Source organism: Pristiophorus japonicus, chromosome 3 (genome assembly GCF_044704955.1).
Source record: "Pristiophorus japonicus isolate sPriJap1 chromosome 3, sPriJap1.hap1, whole genome shotgun sequence".
NCBI classification, from domain to species: Eukaryota; Metazoa; Chordata; class Chondrichthyes; family Pristiophoridae; genus Pristiophorus; species Pristiophorus japonicus.
Genome location: NC_091979.1, coordinates 7,300,831 through 7,327,163, shown reverse-complemented (window position 1 = coordinate 7,327,163; position 26,333 = coordinate 7,300,831). Strand labels below are relative to the sequence as shown.

Here is a 26,333-nt window from a genome sequence, read left to right as displayed (position 1 = left end):
GCCGTATGGCCTACTACTGCTATTTATGTTTTATCCCCACAATCTGCAGGATGTCATTTTACCTCTATCCATTTAGAATCACATTTTCTCAGTTGGAGCTTGTTGGGAATGTATTTTATCCAGCATGCTCAGCTTTATGCCTTCAAAGGTGTTCCATTTGTCTTCTATTGGTGTTACAGTATTTACAGCACAGGCCATTTGGCCCAACTGATCCGTACCGGTGTTTATGCTCCACACGAGCCCCCTCCCACCCATCTTCACCTCACCCAATCAACATATCCTTCTATTCCTTTCTCCCTCATGTGTTTTATCTGGCTTCCCCTCAACCACTCCCTGTGACAGCAAATTCCACACTCCAGCCACTCTCTGGGTAAAGAAGTTTCTCCTGAATTCCCTATTGGATTCCTTACAGATCAATGTAAGGGAATAAGGGATTAAGGGGTCATGGGTCCACTTCCCTGCCCGCTCCCCGAGTCCATGATCGGATCAGCCATGATTGTATTGAATGGCGGAGCAGGCTCGAGGGGCCGTATGGCCTACTCCAGCTCCTATTTCTTGTGTTATGTTTGTTCCCTGTAAGCTGCGCGGCCCTGCGGCGCTTTGGAGCTCCACGCGCAGGCAGCTCACCGGCTTTTAAATGCAAAAACCGCGCATGTGCGGATCTTTGAACGGGCCGCACAGTCCCTTAGAGGAGTCGCGTGGTCCCCCCAAAATTAGCGGGGAACATTGTTAGTGACCATCTTATATCGATGGCCCGAATTCTGGTCTCGCCCGCAAGTGGAAAGATCTTCTCTACATCGACCAAACCCCGATTGGTGGCTGTGTAACCTGGCCCATATATTTAATATGCATAACAAAGTATTACATTTAATTTACAGCACAGAACACAAGAGGAACAGGAGTAGGCCATACGGCCCCTCGAGCCTGCTCCGCCATTTAATACAATCATGGCTGATCCGATCATGGACTCAGGTCCACTTCCCTGCCCACTCCCCATAACCCCTTATCGCTTAAGAAACTATCTATTTCTGTCTTAAATTTATTCAATGTCCCAGCTTCCACAGCTCTCTGAGGCAGCGAATTCCACAGATTTACAACCCTCAGAGAAGAAATTCCTCCTCATCTCTGTTTTAAATGGGCGGCCCCTTATTCTAAGATTATGCCCTCTAGTTCTAGTCTCCCCCATCACTGAAAACAGCCTCTCTGCATCCACGTTGTCAAGCCCCCTCATAATCTTATACTTTCAATAAGATCACCTCTCATTCTTCTGAATTCCAATGAGTAGCCTTTCCTCATAAGTCAATCCCTTATCTCCGGAATCAACCGAGTGAACCGTCTCTGAACTGCCTCCAAAGCAAGTATTTCCTTTCTTAAATTGGAAACCAAAACTGCACACAGTACTCCAGGTGTGGCCTCACCAATACTCTGTATAACTGTAGCAAGACCTCACTGCTTTTATACTCCATCCCCTTTGCAACAGGCCATTCGGCCAAACTGCTCTACACGAGCTTCCTCCCACTCTACTGTTGCGATGGAAGAAAGGTCGATTTGTGCACATTTCAAATGCCAGTCCAGCCTCTGACCCCAGAGCACGATCCCGTTCCGGAGCCTGACCCCCCGACGCCAGTAAATCGCTGGGTCAGCTGCGCCTAGTCCAGTACCTTGGAATTGAAGCAGGAAAGCTCGGCCTCGCTCTCACTCTCAGTCTCCGCTGTCGGCTCGTCACAGCTCTCCGATTTCATCGTCGTTTTCTCTGAAAAGCACAAACCACAAAGTTGAACCAGTGTCCCAGCGGAGAGGATAAATCAGGCTGTCAATAGGATTTTAAACTGGTTCAATTGGGGAGGGGGGGGGGGGGAAGGGATCTGGTGAAAGTAACACAAATCTGAAGATAAAAGAAATAGGAGATGAGTAAAGGTCAGACCAAGGTAAGGAACAAGGGTAACAAACGCTCAGGGAACAGATACAGATATAATACACAAGTATAAAAGACAAATTAAACTGCTTGTACAGCAATGTACACAGCACCCAAAATAAAACAGTGGAACTCAAGGCAATAATTGGCAGTGAGCAGTCGGATATAGTAGGAATAACTGAAATATGGCTACATTAAGAACAGGACAGATAACCTGCAATATTTAGTTACAACAATTAAAAAGTATAGGGAAGGAAGGTGATGGTGGGGTATCCTCACTCAAAGATGTAATAGAAAAATATCTAGAAACTGAAAATATAATAAGTAGTCAGCACGGATTTCAAGAGGTCATGATTGATAAACCTTACTGAATTCTTTGAAGTAGGAATAGAAAGGGTAGATAAGGGTGATACAGTAGATATCATGTATTCGGATTTTTAAAAAGTCTTCAATAAGGTATCACATAATAAACATATGACTTAGGGGACAATGGATAGCAAGCTGGCTCTAAAACAGAAAACCGAGAGTAGGGGTCAAAGGTAGTTACTCAGACTGACAAAAGGTGGGAAGTGATGTTCCACAAGGATCGGTGCTGGGACCACTGTTATTATATAAACAATTTAGACTCGGGAATCAGAGGCATCATTTCAAAATTTCCCAAATTGGGAGATATAGTTAATAAACCTGTAGAATAGGTGCGTATTTAGCAAATTAACTTCAATATAGATGGTTGTGAGGTGGTACATTGTGGTAGGAAGAATTGGGAGGCTACATAATCTTTGGAAAATGTGTCTAAATGGGGGTAGAGGAACAGGGGACTCTGGGGATGCAGATACACAGATCACTAAAAGTAGCAACAGTTTAATAAGGCCATTAGAAATAGAAAATCAAGCACTGGGGTTCGTTTCTCGAGGGATAGAATTGAAAAGCAGCGAACACAAGAACATAAGAATTAGGAGCAGGAGTAGATCATAGGGCCCCTCAAGCCTGCTCCGCCATTCAATAAGATCATGGCTGATCTTCGACCTCAACTCCACTTTTAAGCCCAAACCACATATCCCTTGATTACCCAAGAGTCCAAAAATCTATCGATCTCAGTCTTGAATATACTCAACAACTAAGCCTCCACAGCCCTCGGGTAGAGAATTCCAAAGATTCACCACCCTCTGACTGAAGAAAATGCTCATCTCAGTCTTAAAAGGCCGGCCCCTTATCTTGAGACTATGTCCCTAGTTCTAGACTCCACAGCCAGGGGAAACAATCTCAGCATCTACCCCGTCAATCATCCTCAGAATCTTATGTTTCAATGAGATCACCTCTCATTCTTCAAAACTGCAGAGAGTATAGGCTCAATCCACTCAATCTTTCCTCATAGGACAACCCTCTCACCCCAGGAATCAATCCAGTGAACCTTCATGACACTGCCTCTAAGGCACGTGTATCCTTCTTTAGATAAGGAGACCAAAACTATGCACAAAACTGGTCTCACCAAAGCCCAGCTGTGACAGGGTCTGTGGTTCTCGTATTGGACTGTTCAGCCACCTGAGGACAAATTCTAAGAGTGGAAGCAAGTCTTCCTCGATTCCGAGGGACTGCCTGTGATAATGTAGCAAGACTTCCTACTCTTGGACTCCAATCCTCTAACAATAAAGGCCAACATGCCATTTGCCTTCCCAATTGCTTCCTGTGCCTGCATGCTAACTCACTCTTGTACTAGGACACTTAAATCTCTCTGAACATCAATATTTAATAGTTTCTCACCATTTAAAAAATATTCTGTTTGTCTATTCTTCCTTCCAAAGTGAATAACCTCACATATCAATTACAGCTGTGAGAAGGGATGATGTGTTAGAGAGGTCATCAAACGAGGCTATATGGGTTGAATTGAAGAACAAAAAAGGGGCGAATAACATTACTGGGACTGTACTATAACATAGAAACATAGAAAATAGGTGCAGGAGCAGGCCATTCAGCTCTTCAAGCCTGCACCATTCAATATCATGGCTGATCATGCAACTTCAGTACACCACCCCTGATCCCTTCAGCCGAAAGGGATCTCCCTTTTGAATATGTCCAACGAACTGGACTCAACAACTTTCTGTGGTAGAGAATTCCACAGGTTCACAATTCTCTGGGTGAAGAAGTTTCTCCTCATCTCGGTCCTAAATGGCTTACCCCTTATCCTTCGACTGTGACCCCTGGTTCTGGACTTCCCCAACATCGGGAACATTCTTCCTGCATCTAATCTGTCCAATCCCATCAGAAATTTATATGTTTCTATGAGATCCCCTCTCATCCTTCTAAACTCCAGTGAATACAGGCCCAGTCGATCCAGTCTCTCCTCATATGCCAGTCCAGCCATCCCGGGAATCAGTCTGGTGAACCTTCGGTGCATTCCCTCAATAGCAAGAATGTCCTTCCTCAGATTAGGAGACCAAAACTGCACACAATACTCGAGGTGTGGTCTCACCAAGTCCCTGTACAACTGCAGTAAGACCTCCCCCCTTCTATACTCAAATCCCCTCGCTATGACGGCCAGCATGCCATTTTTTTTCTTTACTCCCTGCTGTACCTGCATGCCTACTTTCAATGACTGATGTACCATGTCACCCAGGTCTCGTTGAACCTCCCCTTTTCCTAATCCGTCACCATTCAGATAATAATCTGCCTTCCTGTTTTTGCCACGAAAGTGGATAATCTCACATTTATCCGCATTATACTGCATCCGCCATGCATTGCCCATTCACCTAACCTGTCCCAGCTCCCCTGCAGCTCGCACTGCCACTCAGCTTAGTGTCATCTGCAAACTTGGAGATATTACATTCAAAGAAACATAGAAAATAGGTGCAGGAGTACGCCAATCGGCCCTTCTAGCCTGCACCGCCATTCAATGAGTTCATGGCTGAACATGCAACTTCAGTACCCCCTTCCTGCTTTCTCACCATACCCCTTGATCCCCCTAGTAGTAAGGACTTCATCTAACTCCCTTTTGAATGATTCATCTAAATCATTAATGTATATAGTAAATAGCTGGGGTCCCAGCACTGAACCCAGCGGCACCCCACTAGTCACTGCCTGCCATTCTGAAAAGGACCCGTTTATTCCCACTCTTTGCTTTCTGTCTGCCAACCAGTTCTCTATCCACCTCAATACATTACCCCCAATACCATGTGCCTTAATTTTGCACGCTAATCTCGTGTCGGACCTTGTCAAAAGCCTTTTGAAAGTCCAAATACACCACATCCACTGGTTCTCCCTTATCCACTCTACTAGTTACATCCTCAAAAAATTCTAGATTTGTCAAGCATGATTTCCCTTTCATGAATCCATGCTGACTTGGACCGATCCTGTCACTGCTTTCCAAATGCACTGCTATTACATCTTTAATAATTGATTCCAGCATTTTCCCCACTACCGATGTCAGGCTAACCGGTCTATAATTCCCTGTTTTCTCTCTCCCTCCTTTTTTAAAAAAGTAGGGTTAAATGATCTACCTTCCAATCCATAGGAACTGAACCAGAGTCCATGGAATGTTGGAAAATGACTATTTCTAGGGCCACTTCCTTAAGTACTCTAGGATGCAGACTGTCAGGCCTTGGGGATTTATTGGCCTTCAGTCCTTCAATTTTCCCAACACCATTTCCTGACTAATAAGGATTTCCCTCCATTCCCCCTTCTCGCTAGACCCTCGGTCCCCTAGTATTTTTGGGAGGTTATTTGTGTCTTCCTTAGTGAGGAAGACAAACCAAAGTATTTGTTCAATTGATCTGCCATTTCCTTGTTCCCCATTATGAATTCACCTGATTCTGACTGCAAGGGACCTATATTAGTCTTCACTAATCTTTTTCTCTTCACATATCTATAGAAGTTTTTGCAGTCAGTTTTTATGTTCCCTGCAAGCTTCCTCTCATACTCTATTTTCCCCCTCCTAATTAGACTCACTGTCCTCCTCTGCTGAATTCTAAATTTCTCCAAGTCCTAAGGTTTGTGCTTTTTCTGGCCAATTTATATGCCTCTTCCTTGGATTTAACACTTTCCCTAATTTCCCTTGTTGGCCACGGTTGAGCCACCTACCCTTTTTTATTCTTACGCCACACAGGGATGGACAATTGTTGAAGTTCATCCATGTGATATTTAAACATCTGCCATTGCCTATCCACCGTCAACCCTTTATGTATCATTCGCCAGTCTATTCTAGCCAATTCATGTCTCATACCGTCGAACTTTCCTTTCTATAAGTTCAGGACCCTAGTCTCTGAATTAACTGTGTTACTCTCCATCTTAATAAAGAATTCTACCATATTATGGTCACTCTTCCCCAAGGGGCCCCGCATGACCAGATTGCTAATTAATCCTCATTCGTTACACAAGACCCAGTCTAGGATGGCCTGCTCTCTAGTTGGTTCCTCGATATATTGGTCTAAAAACCATCCCTTATACACTCCAGGAAATCCTCCTCCACAGTATTGCTACCAGTTTGGTTAGTCCAATCAATATGTATATTAAAGTCACCCATGATAACTGCTGGACCCTTATTGCATGCGTCCCTAATTTCCTGTTTGATGCCATCCCCAACCTCCCTACTACTGTTTGTGGTCTGTACACAACTCCCACTAACGTTTTCTGCCCTTTGGTGTTTCGCAGCTCTACCCATATAGATTCCACATCATCCACGCTAATGTCCTTCCTTACTATTGTGTTAATCTCCTCTTTAACCAGCAACGCCACCCCACCTCCTTTTCCTTCCTGTCTGTCCTTCCTGAATATTGAATACCCCTGGATGTGGAGTTCCCAGCCTTGGTTACCCTGGAGCCATGTCTCCGAAATCCCAATTACATCATATCTGTTAACAGCTGTCTGCGCAGTTAATTCATCCACCTTATTACGAATGCTCCTCATATTGAGACCCCCAGAGGGAGATAGAAGAACAAATATGCAGGCGAATTGTTGCAAAGACTAAATTCACTAAATATATTCAAAAGGGAGTTAGATGAAGTCCTTACTACTAGGGGGATCAAGGGGTATGGCGAGAAAGCAGGAATGGGGTACTGAAGTTGCATGTTCAGCCATGAACTCATTGAATGGCGGTGCAGGCTAGAAGGGCCGAATGGCCTACTCCTGCACCTATTTTCTATGTTTCTATGACTATAGAGCTGAAATAGTGGGGGATTTCAACTACTCTAATATTGTGGTGGCTGGGGTGCAACGGCCACCCCACGTTAAAAGAATCCATGCACAGGCATCTTCCACCCTTCAGTATGTAGTTCAGGACCTAGAATGTCAGGTCTCTCATTGAAACACCTGTGAACTCATCCCTTTTTGGTGTGGAAGCAAGTCATCCTCGATACGAGGGACTGCCTAATACTATAATACTAACTGGGAAAAAAGTAATGTGAATGGTACAGAGGGTGCAGAATTCCTAAAATGCATTCAGGAGAAATTCTTTAACTAGTATATAACAAGCCCAAGGGAGGGGGCGGTTCTGGACTTGGTTGTGGGGAATGAAAAGAGGCAGGTGGAAGGGGTATCAGTGGGAGAGCATCTTGGTGCTAGTGATCATAATTCAGTAAGATTTAGGGTAGTTATGGAAAAGGACAAAGGGGGACCAGGAATAAAAGTTCTCAATTGGGGTAAAGCCAATTTTGCTGAGCTGAGATGTGATTTAGCCAAAGTGGACTGGAAACAGCTACTTGATGGTAAATCAGTGTACGAACAGCGGGAGGTATTCAGGAGGAGACCCTGAGGGTACAAAGCAAGCATGCTCCTTAAAGCAAAAGGGTGGGACTAACAAATCTAGAGTCGCCTGGATGTCAAGGGACATACAGGGTAGGATAAAGAAAAAAAGGGAAGCTTATGACAGATACTGGGAACTCAAGACTGCAGAAACTCGGAGTACAAAAAGTGCAGGGGTACAATTAAAAAAGATATCAGGAAAGCAAAGAGAGAGCATGAAAGAATGTTGACAAGTAAAATCAGGGAAAACCCAAAGATGTTTTATAAATACATTAAGAGCAAGAGGATAACTATAGAAAGAGTGGGGCCTATTAGAGACCATAAAGGAAATCTGTGTGTGGCGGCGTGGGTATGATTCGTAATGAATGCATCTGTTTTTCACAAAAGAGAGGGGCAATGCAGACTTTGCAATGAGGGAGGAGTGTGAAATATTAGACGAGATAAACAGTGAGAGGAGAAGTATGAAGGGGCTTAGCAGCTTTGAAAGCAGATAAATCACCAGGCCCGGATGAAATGTACCCCAGGTTGGTAAGAGAAGCAAAAGAGGAAATAGCAGAGGCCCTGACCATCATTTTCCAGTCCTCTATGGCTACAGGTGTGGTGCCGGAGGACTACTAATGTTGTACCTTTGTTTAAAAAGGGAGAAAGGGATAGACCGAGTAATTACAGGCCAGGCAGCCTAACCTCAAATGGTGGGAAAATTGGAAAAAATCCTGAGGGACAGGACAAATCGTTATTTGGAAAGCCATGGATTAATCAAGGACAGTTAGCATGGGTTTGTTAAGGGAAGGCAGTGTCTGAATTGTTCGAAGAGGTAACCAGGAGGATCGATGAGGGCATTGCGTATGATGTAGTGTATATGGATTTTAGCAAAGCTTTTGATAAGGTCCCACATGGCAGACTGGTCACAAAAGTAATAGCTCATAGGATCCAGGGCAAAGTGGCAAGTTGGATCCAAAATTGGCTCAGAGACAGGAAGCAAAGAGTAATAGTTGATGGGTGTTTTTGTGACTGGAAGGCTGTATCCAATGGGGGTTTCGCAGGGCTCAGTGCTGGGTCCCTTCCTTTTTGTGGTATAGATCAAGGACTTGGACTTGAATGTTGGGGGTATGATTAAGAAGTTTGCAGATGATACTAAAATAGGCCGTGTGGCTGATAATGAAGAAGTAAGCTGCGGACTGCAGGAAGATATCAATGAACTAGTCAGGTGGGCAATAGATTTCAATCCAGCTAAGTGTGAGGTAATGCATTTGGGGAGGGCTAACAAGGCAAGGAAATACACATTAAATGGTATGACACTGAAAAGTGTAGAGGAACAAAGGGATCTTGGAGTGCAGATCCAGATTCCTGAAGGTAGTAGGCCAGGTAGATAAAATGGTTAAGAAGGCATATGGAAAACAGACGGTCTGCACCTGGGCAGGACCGGAACTAATGTCCTGGGGGAGTGTTTGCTCGTGCTGTTGAGGAGGGGTTCAACTAATATGGCAGGGGATGGGAACCTATATACAGGGAGACAGAGGGAAGTAGAATGGGGGCAGCAGCAAAAGATAGAAAGAAGAAAAGTAAAAGTGGAGGACAGAGAAACCCAATCAAAAAGGGCCACATTGCAGCAAAATTCTAAAAGGGCAAAGTGTGTTAAAAAGACAAGCCTGAAGGCTGTGCCTCAATGCGAGGAGTATTCGCAATAAGGTGGACGAATTAACTGCACAGGCAGCAATTAATGAATATGATATAATTAGTATCAATGAGACATGGCTCCGGGGTGACCAAGGCTGGGAACTCAACATCCAGGGGTATTCAACATTTAGGAAGGATAGACAGAAAGGAAAATGAGGTGGGGTAGCGTTGCTGGTTAAAGAGGAAATTAACACAATAGTAAGGAAGGACATTAAGCTTGGATGATGTGGAATCTGTATGGGTGGAGCTGCGGAATATCAAAGGGCAGAAAACGCTAGTGGGAGTTGTGTACAGACCACCAAACAGTAGTAGTGAGGTTGGGGACAGCATCAAACAAGAAATTAGGGATGCGTGCAATAAAGGTACAGCAGTTATCATGGGCGACTTTAATCTACAGAAAGATTGGGCTAACCAAACTGGCAGCAATACAATGGAGGAGGATTTTCTGGGCCAATATGTTGAGGAACCAACTAGAGGGCTGGCCATCCTAGACTTGGTGATGTGTAATGAGAAAGGACTAATTAGCAATCTTGTTGTGCAAGGCCCCTTGGGGAAGAGTGACCATAATATGGTAGAATTCTTTATTAAGATGGAGAGTGACACAGTTAATTCAGAGACTAGGGTCCTGAACTTAAGGAAAGGTAACTTCGGCGGTATGAGGCGTGAATTGGCTAGAATAGACTGGCAAATGATACTTAAAGGGTTGACGGTGGATAGGCAATGGCAAACATTTAAAGATCACATGGATGAACTTCAACAATTGTACATCCCTGTCTGGAGTAGAAATAAAACGGGGAAGGTGGCTCAAACGTGGCTAACAAGGGAAATTAAGAATCGTGTTAAATCCAAGGAAGAGGCATATAAATTGGCCAGGAAAAGCAGCAAACCTGAGGACGGGGAGAAATTTAGAATTCAGCAGAGGAGGACAAAGGTTTTATTTAGGAGTGGGACAATAGAGTATGAGAGGAAGCTTGCCGGGAACATAAAAACTGACTGCAAAAGCTTCTATAGATATGTGAAGAGAAAAAGATTAGTGAAGACAAACGTAGGTCCCTTGCAGTCAGAATCAGGTGAATTTATAATGGGGAACAAAGAAATGGCAGACTAGTTGAACAAATACTTTGGTTCTGTCTTCACAAAGGAAGACACAAATAAACTTCCGGAAGTACTAGGGGACCGAGGGTCGAGTGAGAAGGAGGAACTGAAGGATATTCTTATTAGGCAGGAAATTGTGTTGGGGAAATTGATGGGATTGAAGGCCGATAAATCCCCGGGGCCTGAGAGTCTGCATCCCAGAGGACTTAAAGTGGCCCTAGAAATAGTGGATGCATTGGTGGTCATTTTCCAACAGTCTATCGAGTCTGGATCAGTTCCTATGGACTGGAGGGTAGCTAATGTAACACCACTTTTTAAAAAAGAAGGAGGGAGAGAAAACGGGTAATTATAGATCGGTTAGCCTGACATCAGTCGTGGGGAAAATGTTGGAATCAATTATTAAAGATGAAATGACAGTGCATTTGGAAAGCAGTGACAGGATTGGTCCAAGTCAAACATGGAGTTAAGAAAGGGAAATAATGTTTGACAAATCTGCTGGAATTTTTTTTTTGAGGATGTAACTAGTAGAGTGGACAAGGGAGAACCAGTGGATGTGGTGTATTTGTATTTTCAAAAGGCTTTTGACAAGGTCCCACACAAGAGATTAGTGTGCAAAATTTAAGCACATGGTATTGTGGGTAATGTAGAGAACTGGTTGGCAGACAGGAAGCAGAGAGTCGGGATAAACGGGTCCTTTTCAGAGTGGCAGGCAGTGACTAGTGAGGTGCCGCAGGGCTCAGTGCTGGGATCCCAGTTATTTACAATATACATTAATGATTTGGATGAAGGAATTGAGTGCAATATCTTAAAGTTTGCAGATGTCACTAAACTGGGTGGTGGTGTGAGCTGTGAGGAGCACGCTAAGAGGCTGCAGGGTGACTTGGACAGGTTAGGTGAGTGGGCAAATGCATGGCAGATGCAGTATAATGTAGATAAATGTGAGGTTATCCACTTTGGGGGCAAAAACAGGAAGGCAGATTATCTGAATGGCGGCAGATTAGGAAAAGGGGCGGTGCAACAGGACCTGGGTGTCATGGTACATCAGTCATTGAAAGTTGGCATGCAGGTACAGCAGGCGGCAAATGGTATGTTGGCCTTCACAGCTAGGGGATTTGAGTATAGAAACATAGAAAATAGGTGGAGTAGGCCATTCAGCCCTTCGAGCCTGCACCGCCATTCAATGAGTTCATGGCTGAACATGCAACTTCAGTACCCCATTCCTGCTTTCTCGCTATACCCCTTGATCCCCCTAGTAGTAAGGACTTCATCTAACTCCTTTTTGAAAATATTGAGTGAATTGGCCTCAACAACTTCCTGTGGTAGAGAATTCCACAGGTTCACCACTCTCTGGGTGAAGAAGTTTCTCCTCATCTCGGTCCTAAATGGCTTACCCCTTATCCTTAGACTGTGACTTCTGGTTCTGGACTTCCCCAACATTGGGAACATTCTTCCTGCATCTAACCTATCCAAACCCGTCAGAATTTTAAACGCTTCTATGAGATCCCCTCTCATTCTTCTGAACTCCAGTGAATACAAGCCCAGTTGATCCAGTCTTTCTTGATATGTCAGTCCCACCATCCCGGGAATCAGTCTGGTGAACCTTCGCTGCACTCCCTCAATAGCAAGAATGTCCTTCCTCAAGTTAGGAGACCAAAACTGTATACAATACTCCAGGTGTGGCCTCACCAAGGCCCTGTACAACCGTAGTGTAGAGGACACAAAGAGGCTGCAAAGAGATTTAGATAGGTTAAGCGAATGTGCTAAGGTTTGGCAGATGGAATACAATGTCGGAAAATGTGAGGTCATCCACCTTGGGAAAAAAAAACAGTAAAAGGGAATATTATTTGAATGGGGAGAAATTACAACATGCTGAGGTACAGAGGGACCTGGGGGCCCTTGTGCATGAATCCCAAAAAGTTAGTTTGCAGGTGCAGCAGGTAATCAGGAAGGCGAATGGAATGTTGGCCTTCATTGCGAGAGGGATGGAGTACAAAAGCAGGGAGGTCCTGCTGCAACTCTACAGGGTATTGGTGAGGCCGCACCTGGGGTACTGCGTTCAGTTATGGTCACCTCCTTAAGGAAGGATATACTAGCTTTGGAGGGGGTACAGAGACGATTCACTTGGCTGATTCCGGAAATGAGGGGGTTACCTTATGATGATAGATTGAGTAGACTGGGTCTTTACTCGTTGGAGTTCAGAAGGATGAGGGGTGATCTTATAGAAACATTTAAAATAATGAAAGGGATAGACAAGATAGAGGCAGAGAGGTTATTTCCACTAGTCGGGGAGACTAGAACTAGGGGGCACAGCCTCAAAATACGGGGGAGCCAATTTAAAACCAAGTTGAGAAGGAATTTCTTCTCCCAGAGGGTTGTGAATCTGTGGAATTCTCTGCCCAAGGAAGCAGTTGAGGCTAGCTCATTGAATGTATTCAAATCACAGATAGATAGTTTTTTAACCAATAAGGGAATTAAGGGTTATGGGGAGCGGGCGGGTAAGTGGAGCTGAGTCCACGGCCAGATCAGCCATGATCTTTTTAAATGGCGGAGCAGGCTCGAGGGGCTAGATGGCCTACTCCTGTTCCTAATTCTTCTGTAGTAACACCTCCCTGCCGCTGTACTCAAATCCCCTCGCTATGAAGGCCAACATGCCATTTGCTTTCTTAACCGCCTGCTGCATCTGCAGCCAAGCTTCAATGACTGATGTACCATGACACCCAGGTCTCGTTGCACCTTCCCTTTTCCTAATCTGTCACCATTCAGATAATAGTCTGTCTCTCTGTTTTTACCACCAAAGTGGATAACCTCACATTTATCCACATTATACTTCATCTGCCATGCATTTGCCCACTCACCTAACCTATCCAAATCACTCTACAGCCTCATAGCATCCTCCTCGCAGCAACACTGCCACCCAACTTAGTGTCATCCGCAAATTTGGAGATACTACATTTAATCCCCTCGTCTAAATCATTAATGTACAATGTAAACAGCTGGAGCACCAGCACTGAACCTTGCGGTACCCCACGAGTCATTGCCTGCCATTCTGAAAAGTACCCATTTACTCCTACTCTTTGCTTCCTGTCTGACAACCAGTTCTCAATCCACGTCAGCACACTACCCCCAATCCCACGTGCTTTAACTTTGCACATTAATCTCTTGTGTGAGACCTTGTCGAAGGCCTTCTGAAAGTCCAAATACACCACATCAACTGGTTCTCCCTTGTCCACTCTACTGGAAACATCCTCAAAAAATTCCAGAAGATTTGTCAAGCATGATTTCCCTTTCACAAATCCATGCTGACTTGGATCTATCATGTCACCTCTTTCCAAATGTGCTGCTATGACATCCTTAATAATTGATTCCATCATTTTACCCACTACCGATGACAGGCTGACCGGTCTATAATTCTCTGTTTTCTCTCTCCCTCCTTTTTTAAAAAGTGGGGTTACATTGGCTACCCTCCACTCCATAGGAACTGATCCAGAGTCTATGGTATGTTGGAAAATGACTGTCAATGCATCTGCTATTTCCAAGGCCACCTCCTTAAGTACTCTGGGATGCAGTCCATCAGGCCAATCGGCCTTCAATCCCATCAATTTCCCCAATGCAATTTCCCGACTAATAAGAATTTCCCTCAGTTCCTCCTTCTTACTAGACCCTCTGACCCCTTTTATATCCGGAAGGTTGTTTGTGTCCTCCTTAGTGAATACCGAACCAAAGTACTTGTTCAATTGGTCTGCCATTTCTTTGTTCCCCGTTATGACTTCCCCCGATTCTGACTGCAGGGGACCTACGTTTGTCTTTACTAACCTTTTTCTCTTTACATATCTATAGAAACTTTTGCAGTCCGTCTTAATGTTTCCTGCGAGCTTCTTCTCGTACTCTATTTTCCCTGCCCTAATCAAATCCTTTGTCCTCCTCTGCTGAGTTCTAAATTTCTCCCAGTCCCCGGGTTCGCTGCTATTTCTGGCCAATTTGTATGCCACTTCCTTGGCTTTAATACTATCCCTGATTTCCCTTGATAGCCACGGTTGAGCCACCTTCCCTTTTTTATTTTTACGCCAGACAGGGATGTACAATTGTTGTAGTTCATCCATGCGGTCTCAAAATGTCTGCCATTGCCCATCCACTGTCAACCCCTTAAGTATCTCCAAATTTGCGGATGACACTAAGTTGGGTGGCAGTGTGAGCTGCGAGGAGGATGCTATAAGGCTACAGAGTGACTTGGATAGGTTAGGTGAGTGGGCAAATGCGTGGCAGATGAAGTATAATGTGGATAAATGTGAGGTTATCCATTTTGGTGGTAAAAACAGAGAGACAGACTATTATCTGAATGGTGACAGATTAGGAAAAGGGAAGGTGCAACGAGACCTGGGTGTCATGGTACATCAGTCATTGAAGGTTGGCATGCAGGTACAGCAGGCGGTTAAGAAAGCAAATGGCATGTTGGCCTTCATAGCGAGGGGATTTGAGTACAGGGGCAGGGAGGTGTTGCTACAGTTGTACAGGGCCTTGGTGAGGCCACACCTGGAGTATTGTGTACAGTTTTGGTCTCCTAACTTGAGGAAGGACATACTTGCTATTGAGGGAGTGCAGCGAAGATTCACCAGACTGATTCCCGGGATGGTGCGACTGACCTATCAAGAAAGACTGGATCAACTGGGCTTGTATTCACTGGAGTTCAGAAGAGTGAGAGGGGACCTCATAGAAACGTTTAAAATTCTGACGGGTTTGGACAGGTTGGATGCAGGAAGAATGTTCCCAATGTTGGGGAAGTCCAGAACCAGGGGTCACAGTCTAAGGATAAGGGGTAAGCCATTTAGGACCGAGATAAGGAGAAACTTCTTCACCCAGAGAGTGGTGAACCTGTGGAATTCTCTACCACAGGAAGTAGTTGAGGCCAATTCACTAAATATATTCAAAAGGGAGTTAGATGAAGTCCTTACTACTCGGGGGATCAAGGGGTATGGCGTGAAAGCAGGAAGTGGGTACTGAAGTTTCATGTTCAGCCATGAACTCATTGAATGGCGGTGCAGGCTAGAAGGGCTGAATGGCCTGCTCCTGCACCTATTTTCTATGTTTCTATGTTTCTATGTATCATTCGGCAATCTATCCTAGCCAATTCACACCTCATACCTTCAAAGTTACTCTTCTTTAAGTTCTGGACCATGGTCTCTGAATTAACTGTTTCATTCTCCATCCTAATGTAGAAATCCACCATATTATGATCACTCTTCCCCAAAGGGCCTCGCACAACGAGATTGCTAATTAATCCTCTCTCATTACACAACACCCAGTCTAAGATGGCCTCCCCCCTAGTTGGTTCCTCGACATATTGGTCTAGAAAACCATCCCTTATGCACTCCAGGAAATCCTCCTCCACCGTATTGCTTCCAGTTTGGTTAGCCCAATCTATATGCATATCAAAGTCACCCATAACTGCTGCCCCTTTATTGCATGCACCCCTAATTTCCTATTTGATGCCCTCCCCAACATCACTACTACTGTTTGGAGGTCTGTACACAACTCCCAATAACGTTTTTTGCCTTTTGGTGTTCTGCAGCTCTACCCATATAGATTCCACATCATCCAAGCTAATGTCCTTCCTAACTATTGCATTAATCTCCTCTTTAACCAGCAATGCTACCCCACCTCCTTTTCCTTTTATTCTATCCTTCCTGAATGTTGAACACCCTTGGATGTTGAGTTCCCAGCCCTGATCATCCTGGAGCCACATCTCTGTAATCCCAATCACATCATATCTTAACATTTATTTGCACAATTAATTCATCCAGCTTATTACAGATACTCCTTGCATTAAGACACAAAGCCTTCAGGCTTGTTTTTTTTTAACACCCTTTGTCCTTTTAGAATTATGATGTAGTGTGGCCCTTTTTGTTTCTTGCCTTTGTTTACTCGGCCTTCCACTATTGCTTTTTATCTTTCTATCATCGGTTTCTGACTCCATACTACTTCGCCCTGTCTCGCTGCATAGTTTCCCATCCCCCTGCCATATTAGTTTAAACACTCCCAAACTGCATTAGCAAATGTTACCCCCAGGACATCAGTTCCAGTCCTGCCCAAGTGCAAACCGTCCCTTTTGTACAGGTCCCACTTCCCCCAGAACTGGTTCCAATGTCCCAGGAATTTGAATCCCTCCCTCTTGCACCACTGCTCAAGCCACGTATTTATTCTAACTATCCTGCTCCCTCTACTCTGATTAGCATGTGGTACTGGTAGCAATCCAGAAATTACTACCTTTGAGGTCCTACTTTTTAAATTTAACTTCTAACTCCCTAAATTCAGCTTGTTGGACCTCTTCCCGCTTCTTACCTATATTGTTGGTACCTACATGTATCATGACAACTGGCTGTTCACCCTCCCTCTCCAGGATGCTCTGCAGCTGCTCAGAGACATCCTTGACCCTTGCACCAGGGAGGCAACATATCATCCTGGAGTCTCGGTTGCGGCCGCAGAAACTCCTATCTATTCCCCTTACAATAGAGTCTATCATGAAAGCTCTCCCACTCTTTTTCCCACCCTTCTGTGCAGCAGAGCCACCCACGGTGCCATGAACCTGGCTGCTGGTGCCTTTTTCTGCTAAGTCATCTCCCCCAACGGTATCCAAAAAGTATATCTGTTTTGTTGGGAGATGATCGCAGGGGACTCCTGCACTACCTTCCTGCTCTTGCCTTGTCTCTTGGTCACCCATCTGTCCTAACCTTTACCTGCGGTGTGACCAACTCACTAAATGTGCTATCCACAACATTCTCAGCATCGCGCATGCTCCAGAGTGAGTCCATCCGCAGCTCCAGTGCCGTCATGCGGTCTGTCAGCAGGGAAGTCTTACTGCAGTTGTACAAGGCCTTGATGAGGCCTCACCTGGAATATTGTGTTCAGTTTTGGTCTCCTAATCTGAGGAAAGACGTTCTTGCTATTGAGGGAGTGCAGCGAAGGTTCACCAGACTGATTCACGGGATGGCTGGACAGACATATGAGGAGAAACTGGATCGACTGGGCCTTTATTCACTGGAGTTTAGAACGATGAGAGGGGATTTCATAGAAACATAAAATTCTGACGGGACTGGACAGGTTAGATGCAGGAAGAATGTTCCCGATGTTGGGGGAAGTCCAGGACCAGGGGACACAGTCTAAGGATAAGGGGTAAGCCATTTAAGACTGAGATGAGGAGAAACTTCTTCACGCAGAGTTGTTAACCTGTGCAATTCCCTACCGCAGTGTGTGTTGATGCCAGTTCGTTTGATATATTCAGGAGGGAATTAGATATGGCCCTTATGGCTAAAGGGATCAAAGGGTATGGAGAAAAAGCAGGAAAGGGGTACTGAGGTGAATGATCAGCCATGATCTTATTGAATGGTGGTGCAGGCTCGAAGGGCCAAATGGCCTACTCCTGCACCTATTTTCTATGTTTCTTAGTCGAGGCATAGAATAAAAGAGCAAGGAGATTATGCTTGAACTGTATAAAACACTGATTAGGCCACAGCTGGAGTAGTGTGTGCAGTTGTGGTCACCACATTACAGGAAAGATGTGATTGCACTGGAAAGGGTGCAGAGCAGATTTACAAGAATGTTGCCTGGACTGGAGAATTTTGGCTATGAGGAAAGATTGGAGATGCTGGGGCTGTTGGGCGACATGGCTCTGGTTGGGGTGGAGTGTAGAATGTTTCAGTGTGAGGGGTGTCGCAGCTGTGTGGGGCGGACTGGTTGGGCTGGGTACTCTTTACCTTTCCGCCATTGTTCATTGCTTTATATGTAACCTTCAGGGCTGCTGACCGAGGGCCGTGCGGCTCTTTGTCGGCCGGCACGGACACGATGGGCCAAAATGGCCTCCTTCCGCGCTGTAAATTTCTATGTTTTCTTTGGAACAGAGGAGGCTGAGGGGAAACCTGATTGAGGTGTATAAAATTATGAGGTGTATAAAATTATGAGGGGCCTAGATATAGTGGATAGGAAGGACCTATTTCCCTTAGCAGAGGGGTCAATAACCAGGGGGCATAGATTTAAAGTAATTGGGGGGAGATATCGAGGAGCTATGAGGGGAGATTTATTTACCCAGAGGATGGTGGTGGTGGGGGTCTGGAACTCACGGCCTGAAAGGGTGGCAGAGGCAGAAACCCTCACCATATTTAAAAAGTACCTGGATGTGCACCTGAAGTGTCGTAACCTGCAGGGTTACGGGCCTAGAGCTGGAAAGTGGGATTAGGCTGGGTAGCTGTTTGGCGGCCGGCCCGGACACAATGGGCCGAATGGCCTCCTTCCGTGCTGTAAATTTCTCCAATTCTATGAGCGGGGGTAGGGCTGAACACCTCAGCTGAATCATTCTAAACATTTACACCTGAACCAGAAGCCACGGATTGGCCGTGTGTGTTGGAGCGAATGGCCCAGTAGGGGTGGAGTTCCAGCACTGCCCAGCAGAGTGTCCAGCTGTGACCAGTGCACTGACAGCAACGAACCAGCATGCATTAAGACATATCCAGTACCACCCTCGCCCTGATGCTCAGGCACCTCCAGATAAACCAGTACATAGCAACAGGAAGCCATTCAGCCCCTCAAGCGTATCCAGACATTTCAATTCGATCTTGGCTGATCTGTATCTGGTAATTGGGATTAGACTGGATAACCTTTTGCTGGCCGGCGCAGATATAATGGTAAGTACTGCAGGGAGTCAAATACGGCCAGGGTGATCTCCTGGACTAGTTTCCAACGCCTGGATGGATCGAAGAGGAATTTTCCCAGATTTTTTGGCCTGGGTTTTATTATCTGGTTTTTTGCCTCTCCCAGGAGATCACATGGCTCCGGTTGGGGTGGAGTGTAGAATGTTTCAGTGTAAGGGGTGCTGCAGTTGTGTGAGGCGGACTGGTTGGGCTGGGTGCTCTTTACCTCTCCGTCATTGTTCATTGGTTTGTGTGTAACCTTCAGGGCTGCTGACCAAGGGCCATGCGACTCTGTCGGCCGACGCGGACACGATTGGCCGAAATGGCCTCCTTCTGCGCTGTAAATTTCTATGTTTATCTCCATTCACCCACCTATGTTCTGCTCCCTTAATATCCTTGTCGAACAAAAAATCTATCAATCTCCATTTTGAAATTTCCAATTAACCCCCCAACCTCAATAGCTTTTTGAGGAAGAGTGTTTCAGTTTTCCATTACCATTTGTGTGATGTAATGTTCCTGAAATCACCTCTGAACAGCATGGGTCTAATTTTAAGGTTATGACACTTGTTCTGGATTTCCCCCCCCCCCTCACCAGCAACCATCTTCAGCCCCGCCACCTCTACCACCTAGAAGGACAAGGGCAGCAGCTGCATGGGAACACCACCACCTCCACGTTCCCCTCCCAGTCACACACCATCCCGACTGGGAAATATATCGGCCGTTCCTTCATCGTCGCTGGGTCACAATCCTGGAGCTCCCTCCCTAACAGCACTGTGGGAGCACCTTCACCACACGGACTGCAGCGGTTCAAGGCGGCGGCTCATCACCATCTTCTCAAGGGGCAATTAGGGATGGGCAATAAATGCCGGCTTTGTCAGAAACACCCACATCCCATGAACGAATAAAAAAGCAGAAATAATTCCTCTCTAGCTTATCAAATCCTTTAATCATACTAATCATCATCATAGGCAGTCCCTCAGAATCGAGGAAGACTTGCTTCCACTCTTAAAATGAGTCTTTATGTGGCTGAATAGTCCAATGCAAGAGCCACAGTCCCTGTCACAGGTGGGACAGATGGTCGTTGGTTTGTCGCACGCTCCTTCCGCTGCCTGCGCTTGGTTTCTGCATGCTCTCGGCGACGAGACTCGAGGTGCTCAGCACCCTCCCGGATGCACTTCCTCCACTTCGGGCGGACTGGTCTTTGGCCAGGGACTCCCAGGTGTCAGTGGGGATGTCGCACTTTACCAGGGAGGCTTTGAGGGTGTCCTTGAAACATTTCCTCGGCCCACCTTTGGCTCGTTTGCCGTGAAGGAGTTCCGAGTACAGCGCTTGCCTTGGGAGTCTTGTGTCTGGCATGCGGACAATGTGGACTCACCTCAATTGGATCACATCTTAGTCTTCTAAACTCAAGGAAATACAAGCCAAGTCTATGCAACTAGTCCTCATAATTTAGCCCTTTTAACCCCGGTATGATGCTGATGAATCTGCACTGCCCCCACCCACCCAAAATACCCTTGCTGAGTTGTGGTGACCAGAACTGAACTGTGATGTTCACCTAGACCTGTCGACATGGACTACAAGGTCCCTTTGTTCCTCCAGATGGGATCTGACCAGAGCTTTACATAAACTGGGAGGTAACTTCCACTACGTATACTCCATTCCCTGCAGAAAAAGACCAATATTCATTTGCCTTTTGATTATTTTGTGCAGCAGCGCACTTGCGTTTAATGATTTCTGTCCCTCTCTCCCTCCCTCTCTCTCTCTCTCCCGTGAGAGGAGTCAGTTCCCCAGCCTGTCACTTACTCTTCCGGTCCCTCTGCCGGTGCTGGGTGCCGCCCTTCATGCTGTAATCCAGCTTCATCAGCACGGGCTCCAGCCCAGTGTACATCTTCTGAATCAGCTCGTGGTAAACTACCAGAGGCCACAGCAGCAGGCTCAGTACTGGAACACACAACACAGGGCAGTGAGTGACATTTCGCCTGATCCCATCCCCACTACTCCCCTCCCCACCCACACGCAAACAACCCCTCCCCCCCCAACACACACACCCACCCACCTCCCCACGCACGCACCCACCTCCCCACGCACGCACACACCTCCCCTCCTCCCCACGCACACGCCTCCTCCTCCCCACGCACGCACACGCCTCCCCTCCTCCCCACGCACCCACCTCCCCTCCTCCCACGCGCACCTCCCCCACGCGCACCTCCCCCACGCGCACCTCCCCCACGCGCACCTCCCCTCCTCCCACACACACACACCTCCCCTCCTCCTCCCACACACACACACACCTCCCCTCCTCCTCCCACACACACACACACCTCCCCTCCTCCTCCCACACACACACACCTCCCCTCCTCCTCCCACACACACACACCTCCCCTCCTCCTCCCACACACACACACCTCCCCTCCTCCTCCCACACACACACCTCCCCTCCTCCTCCCACACACACACCTCCCCTCCTCCCACACACACACACACTGTTTGATGGGACAGTGTAGAGGGAGCTTTACTCTGTATCGAATCCCGTGATGTACCTGCCCTGGGAGTGTTTGATGGGACAGTGTAGAGGGAGCTTTACTCTGTCAGTTTTATCCAGATACTCCTGTAATTTGGTTATTCCACCTCATATAGTTGTATACAGTTGTCGTATCCCCGGGGATGTATACTTACTGAAGATGTAGGATATCATGATTCCCGGGATATAATGTCCAATCGCAGCCAGCGCTAAGCATCCAATGCACATCTTCAGACAGAACTGAGAGAGAGAGAGAGGAGCAAGATTCAGTCTCTGTCTATGAACGGACCTCCGCCCCTCAAACACACAGACAACCGCTTTGTGCGATAGGTGGCACCGAGTGCAGGCACTCATCCCAAATACCCCCAGGCTGGAGATCACAGATAGTGAGCAGAGTGCGCACTGGGCCAGGCCCCGCCTCCATCCACTCTCGGCTCCACCCCTTTCCCAGTCCTATCTCCACCGGCCCCGCCTCCCCAGCATCCTGATCCCACCCCTTACCGGCTCCACCCCCATTCACTCCCAGCCCCACCTCCGCTGGCCTCCTGATCCCACTCTGCCCCCCCCATCTACTCTCGGCTCCGCCCCTTCCCAGTTCCGCCTCCTCTGGCCCCACCCCTTCCCAGTCCCGCCTCCTCTGGCCTCATCCCTTCCCAGTCCCACCGTCTCCTGGCCCCTCCCATCCCGCCCCACCCACTCTCGGCACCACCTGCCTCCACCGGCTCCGCCTCCCTTACCCACCTTGCCCGGGTTCTGCCTCTTGTACTCCAGCACCTCCTTCAGGTAGAGGTTAAAAGCCACCCAGCTCTCGGCGAGATAGTGGCAAAGGTCGGGCAGTCTGAGAAGACGAGGCCTCATGGAGTTTCCGTCACTGGAGAGAGAGAAGTAGCAGATTAAACCAGGGGCCCAGGCTGGGGTTTGTGAGCAGAACCGGTTACACTAAAAGCTGTCTGATCAGTAGTGAGAGTGCAATTACAGTAAAAAGTGTACTGTACGCTGAGGCTCAGGGAAAACAAACCCAGCTTTGTGACTGCTGGGAAGGTCAACATCACTCCCCTCCCCGCAGTCCAAACGCTAAAGCCTGAACCTCTCCTGCTCTGGGTGTATGGGCCTCAGTACCACAGGCCGGGGATGGAACATGGGCCTCTCCTGCATTAAGGCTTTTTGTTTGTTTGTAATTAATGTGTAGAAATAAGAAATACGGCCCCTCGAGCCTGCTCCGCCATTCAATACGATCATGGCTGATCCGATCATGGACTCAGCTCCACTTCCCTGCCCGCTCCCCATAACCTCTTATTCCCTTATCGGTTAAGAAACTGTCTATTTCTGTCTTAAATTTATTCAATGTCCCAGCCTCCACAGTTCTCGGAGGCAGCAAATTCCACAGATTTACAACCCTAAGAAATTTCTCCTCAGCTGAGTTTTAAATGGGCGGCCCCTTATTCTAAGATCGTGCCCTCTAGTTCTAGTCTCCCCTATCTGTGGAGACATCCTCTCTGCATCTACCCTGCCAAGCCCCCTCATAATCTTAGACGTTTCGATAAGATAATCTCTGAATTCCAATGAGTAGAGGCCCAATCTCCTCAATCTTTCCTCATAAGTCAACCCTCATCCCCAGAATCAAACTAGTGAACCTTCTCTGAACTGCCACCAAAGCAAGTATATCCTTTCGTAAATATGGAAACCAAAATTGTTCACAGTGATTGTGATGGAGAAACGTACCTCTCGCATTCGTCCACGGGGCGCTGCACTGCAGGGAAAAAAGGAAAACACCATCACTCGCTACACACAAGAACGTCGACTACCATGTTACAATGGGGGCACGGGCAGATATTGCAGGGACAATGGGGGCAGCATAACTGGGTCAGAAACAGAGGACACAAGGTGTGGGGTCTGTTCGGGGGCAGAGGTGGGGGTGGGGCCAGATCTCAAGGTGTGGAGAGGGGCAAGGGCGATGGAAACAGAGGGGCGGGGGGGAGGGGGTGGGGTGGTGCCAGGGCCGGACCGGGCAGGGGGGCCGACGGGGAGAGGTGAAGAGTGTGGCAGGGTGGCACTGGGTGCCGGGCAGTACAGAGCTTACCCATGACATCGGGTAGCAGGCCGCTCCTCCAATGGTCCAAGAGTACGATGCCCAGCAGAGTCGAGCTGATCAGGAAGATGGGACGCAGCGAGGTGGAGGAAAACAACCTGAGGGCGAGAGAGAGAGGGGAGCTTTGGTCACGAGAATCAATCCACACATACACACACGCTCTCTGCACCAATCACACCCCCATCCCCGTGTCACCCACGCAAGGCTAAAACAGTACACAGAGTTCTCCAGTCACGCCACATAACTGAAGTACCTTATCCCTGATACCATTCTAGCAAATCTCCCCTGCACCCTCTCCAAGGCTTTGATGTCCTTAGTTGGTTCAAGTCCCACTCCAGAGCCTTGCGCAAAAATCTAGGCCGACACTCGAGGGGCGGCGCCGAGGGAGCGCCGCACCGCGGGAGGGGCGGTGCCAAGGGAGCGCGTACTGTCGGAGGGACCGTCATTTGGATGAGATGTTAAACCGAGATCCCATCTGCTCTCTGAAGTAGACTTAAAAGATCCCATGGCACTATTGCGAAGAAAAGCAGGGGAGTTGAGAAGGCTGTTAAAAAATGCATACAGGATCATTAGCTTTACAAAAAAAAGTTAGAGTACAAAAGAAAGAAAGATATGCTAAACTTTTACAAAACATTGTTTCGGCCCCAGCTGGAGTACTGTGACCAATTCTAGACACCACACTTTAGGAAAGATGTCAAGGCCTTGGAAAGGGTGTGGAAGAAATTTTCTAGAATGGTACCAGGGATGAGGGTCTTCAGGTATGGGGAGAGACGAGAGAAACTGGGATTGTTTTCCTCAGAGCAGGTATTTCAGGAGATCTGACGGAGGTGTTCAAAATCCTGAAGGGTATTGACAGAGCACACGAAGTAAGGGGCAGGAGGGTTGCTCACCAGCAGACACAGATTTAAGGTAATTAGCAAAAGAACTCTCAAAAGGGAATTGAATACTTGAAGTTCAAAAAATTGCAGGGCTTTCGGGAAGGATTGGATAGATCTGTCACAGAGCCGGCACAGGCACAATGGACCGAAAGAGCACAAGAGGAGGCCAATCATTCTATATTTCATCATCAACAACCTTAGGCTGACTGGCCTGTCGTTGCCGGGTTTATCGCTCGCCACTATTTTGTTAAATTTGGCAATCCTCCACTCCTTTGGCACCAGCCCCGTATCCAAGGAAAAATAAAATCTACCCGTCATTTAAAATAAAAAAAATTAGCAGTAAGTCTATCTGCAATTTCAACCCTTACTTCCCTCAGTATTTTGGAATGCATCCCATCTGGAACGGGGTATTAAGAAAGGTGAGATAGAGACACCACAAAAATTCTAGACGTGGTATTCCAAAGTTATTGGAATCTAAAACCAAGGACGAAGCACTTTCGTCAAAGAAATTTCAGTAGATCGAGAGGTGGTGAGATTGCGGGTTGGGTAGGGGCGAGACTGCAAGGTTATGGCCCGGGTTACCTTGGGGATAGGGCGGGGTTACGACCCCGGGTACGGGGGTGGGGGGGGGTTGGGTTACGACCCCGGGTACGGGGGGGGGGGGTGTACGACCCCGGGTACGGGGGGGGGGGTGTACGACCCCGGGTACGGGGAGGGGGGGGGGGGGTTACAACCCCGGGTACGGGGAGGGGGGGGGGGTTACCACCCCGGGTACGGGGAGGGGTTACAACCCCGGGTACGGGAGGGGGGGGGGGGTGTACGACCCCGGGTACGGGGGGGGGGGGGGGGGGGGGGGGTGTACGACCCCGGGTACGGGGGGGGGGGGGGGGGGTGTACGACCCCGGGTACGGGGGGTTACGACCCCGGGTACGGGAGGGGGGGGGGGGGTGCGACCGCGGGTAACGTACCAGAAGAGGCCGCTCAGGCCCAGCACCATCAGGCCGCTGTGGGCCGGCCGCTCCCACACCAACAGGCTCTGCAGCAACATCAGGCCGGGCTCGCACCGCCCCAGCAGCCGCCGCAGCCGCTCCTCAGCCCGCTGCTGGGCACCGCCGTCCTCGGGGCCTCCGTCCACCGGCTCGGCCCCCAACCCCAGCCTGGCCTCTCCCCAGCGGCCGGTCCCGGGGCCTGCCTCCCCCGCCGGGCCGGGCTCTGGCCCCGGGGCCGGCGCCTGTCCCCCCGGGACCCGCTCCGCCTCCCCCGCCGGGGCCGTCGCCTCTCCCCCCGGGACCTGCTCCGCCTCTCCCGCCAGGCTGGGCTCTGCCTCCGGGCCCGCCTCGTTCCCCGTGCCCAGGCCCCGCTCTACCTCTCCCCCTGGGCCCGCGTCCCCCGCCAGGCCGGGCTCGGTGCCCGGGTTCGCCGCCCGTCCCCCTGGGCCCCGCTCCGCCTCTCTCAGCGGCCGTTCGCCTTCAGCCGCCGCCGCCATCTTTTGTTGTTGTCAATGCGTCACTGACCGGAACTGACATCTCCAAACACAGAGCTCACTTCCTGCCGCTGCAACCAAGGGACCGTAACCAAGGAGACTGAGCCCCTCCCCGAATCCGGCCCCGATCCAACCCCAAACCCGCCACATGCTCCACCCTCCCCAAACACGGCCCCGCCCCCTAGTCCCAAATCCGAACCCAGTCTCGGTCCCGCCTCCAGACCCAGTCCTGCCAGCTGAATAAGCCCCGCCCCCAGCCTCAGC

The 26,333-nt window shown here is 48.2% G+C and overlaps 1 protein-coding gene across 1 annotated transcript in view; it reads right to left on the bottom strand.

Annotated features, from left to right (window-relative positions):
• The window catches only part of retreg2 (reticulophagy regulator family member 2), a 64,069-nt gene extending 38,347 nt beyond the window's left edge, over positions 1–25,722 (bottom strand). The window contains exons 1-7 of the mRNA XM_070875157.1: positions 25,555–25,722; positions 23,700–23,806; positions 23,342–23,369; positions 22,361–22,490; positions 21,775–21,859; positions 20,902–21,039; positions 1,662–1,753 (exon numbers count right to left, since the gene is read on the bottom strand). Of these exons, the coding sequence (XP_070731258.1) occupies positions 1,662–1,753; positions 20,902–21,039; positions 21,775–21,859; positions 22,361–22,490; positions 23,342–23,369; positions 23,700–23,806; positions 25,555–25,634 (660 nt within the window). The 5' untranslated portion in view covers positions 25,635–25,722. The remainder of the gene's footprint in view (positions 1–1,661; positions 1,754–20,901; positions 21,040–21,774; positions 21,860–22,360; positions 22,491–23,341; positions 23,370–23,699; positions 23,807–25,554) is intronic.
• Between the last annotated feature and the right edge of the window lie 611 nt (positions 25,723–26,333).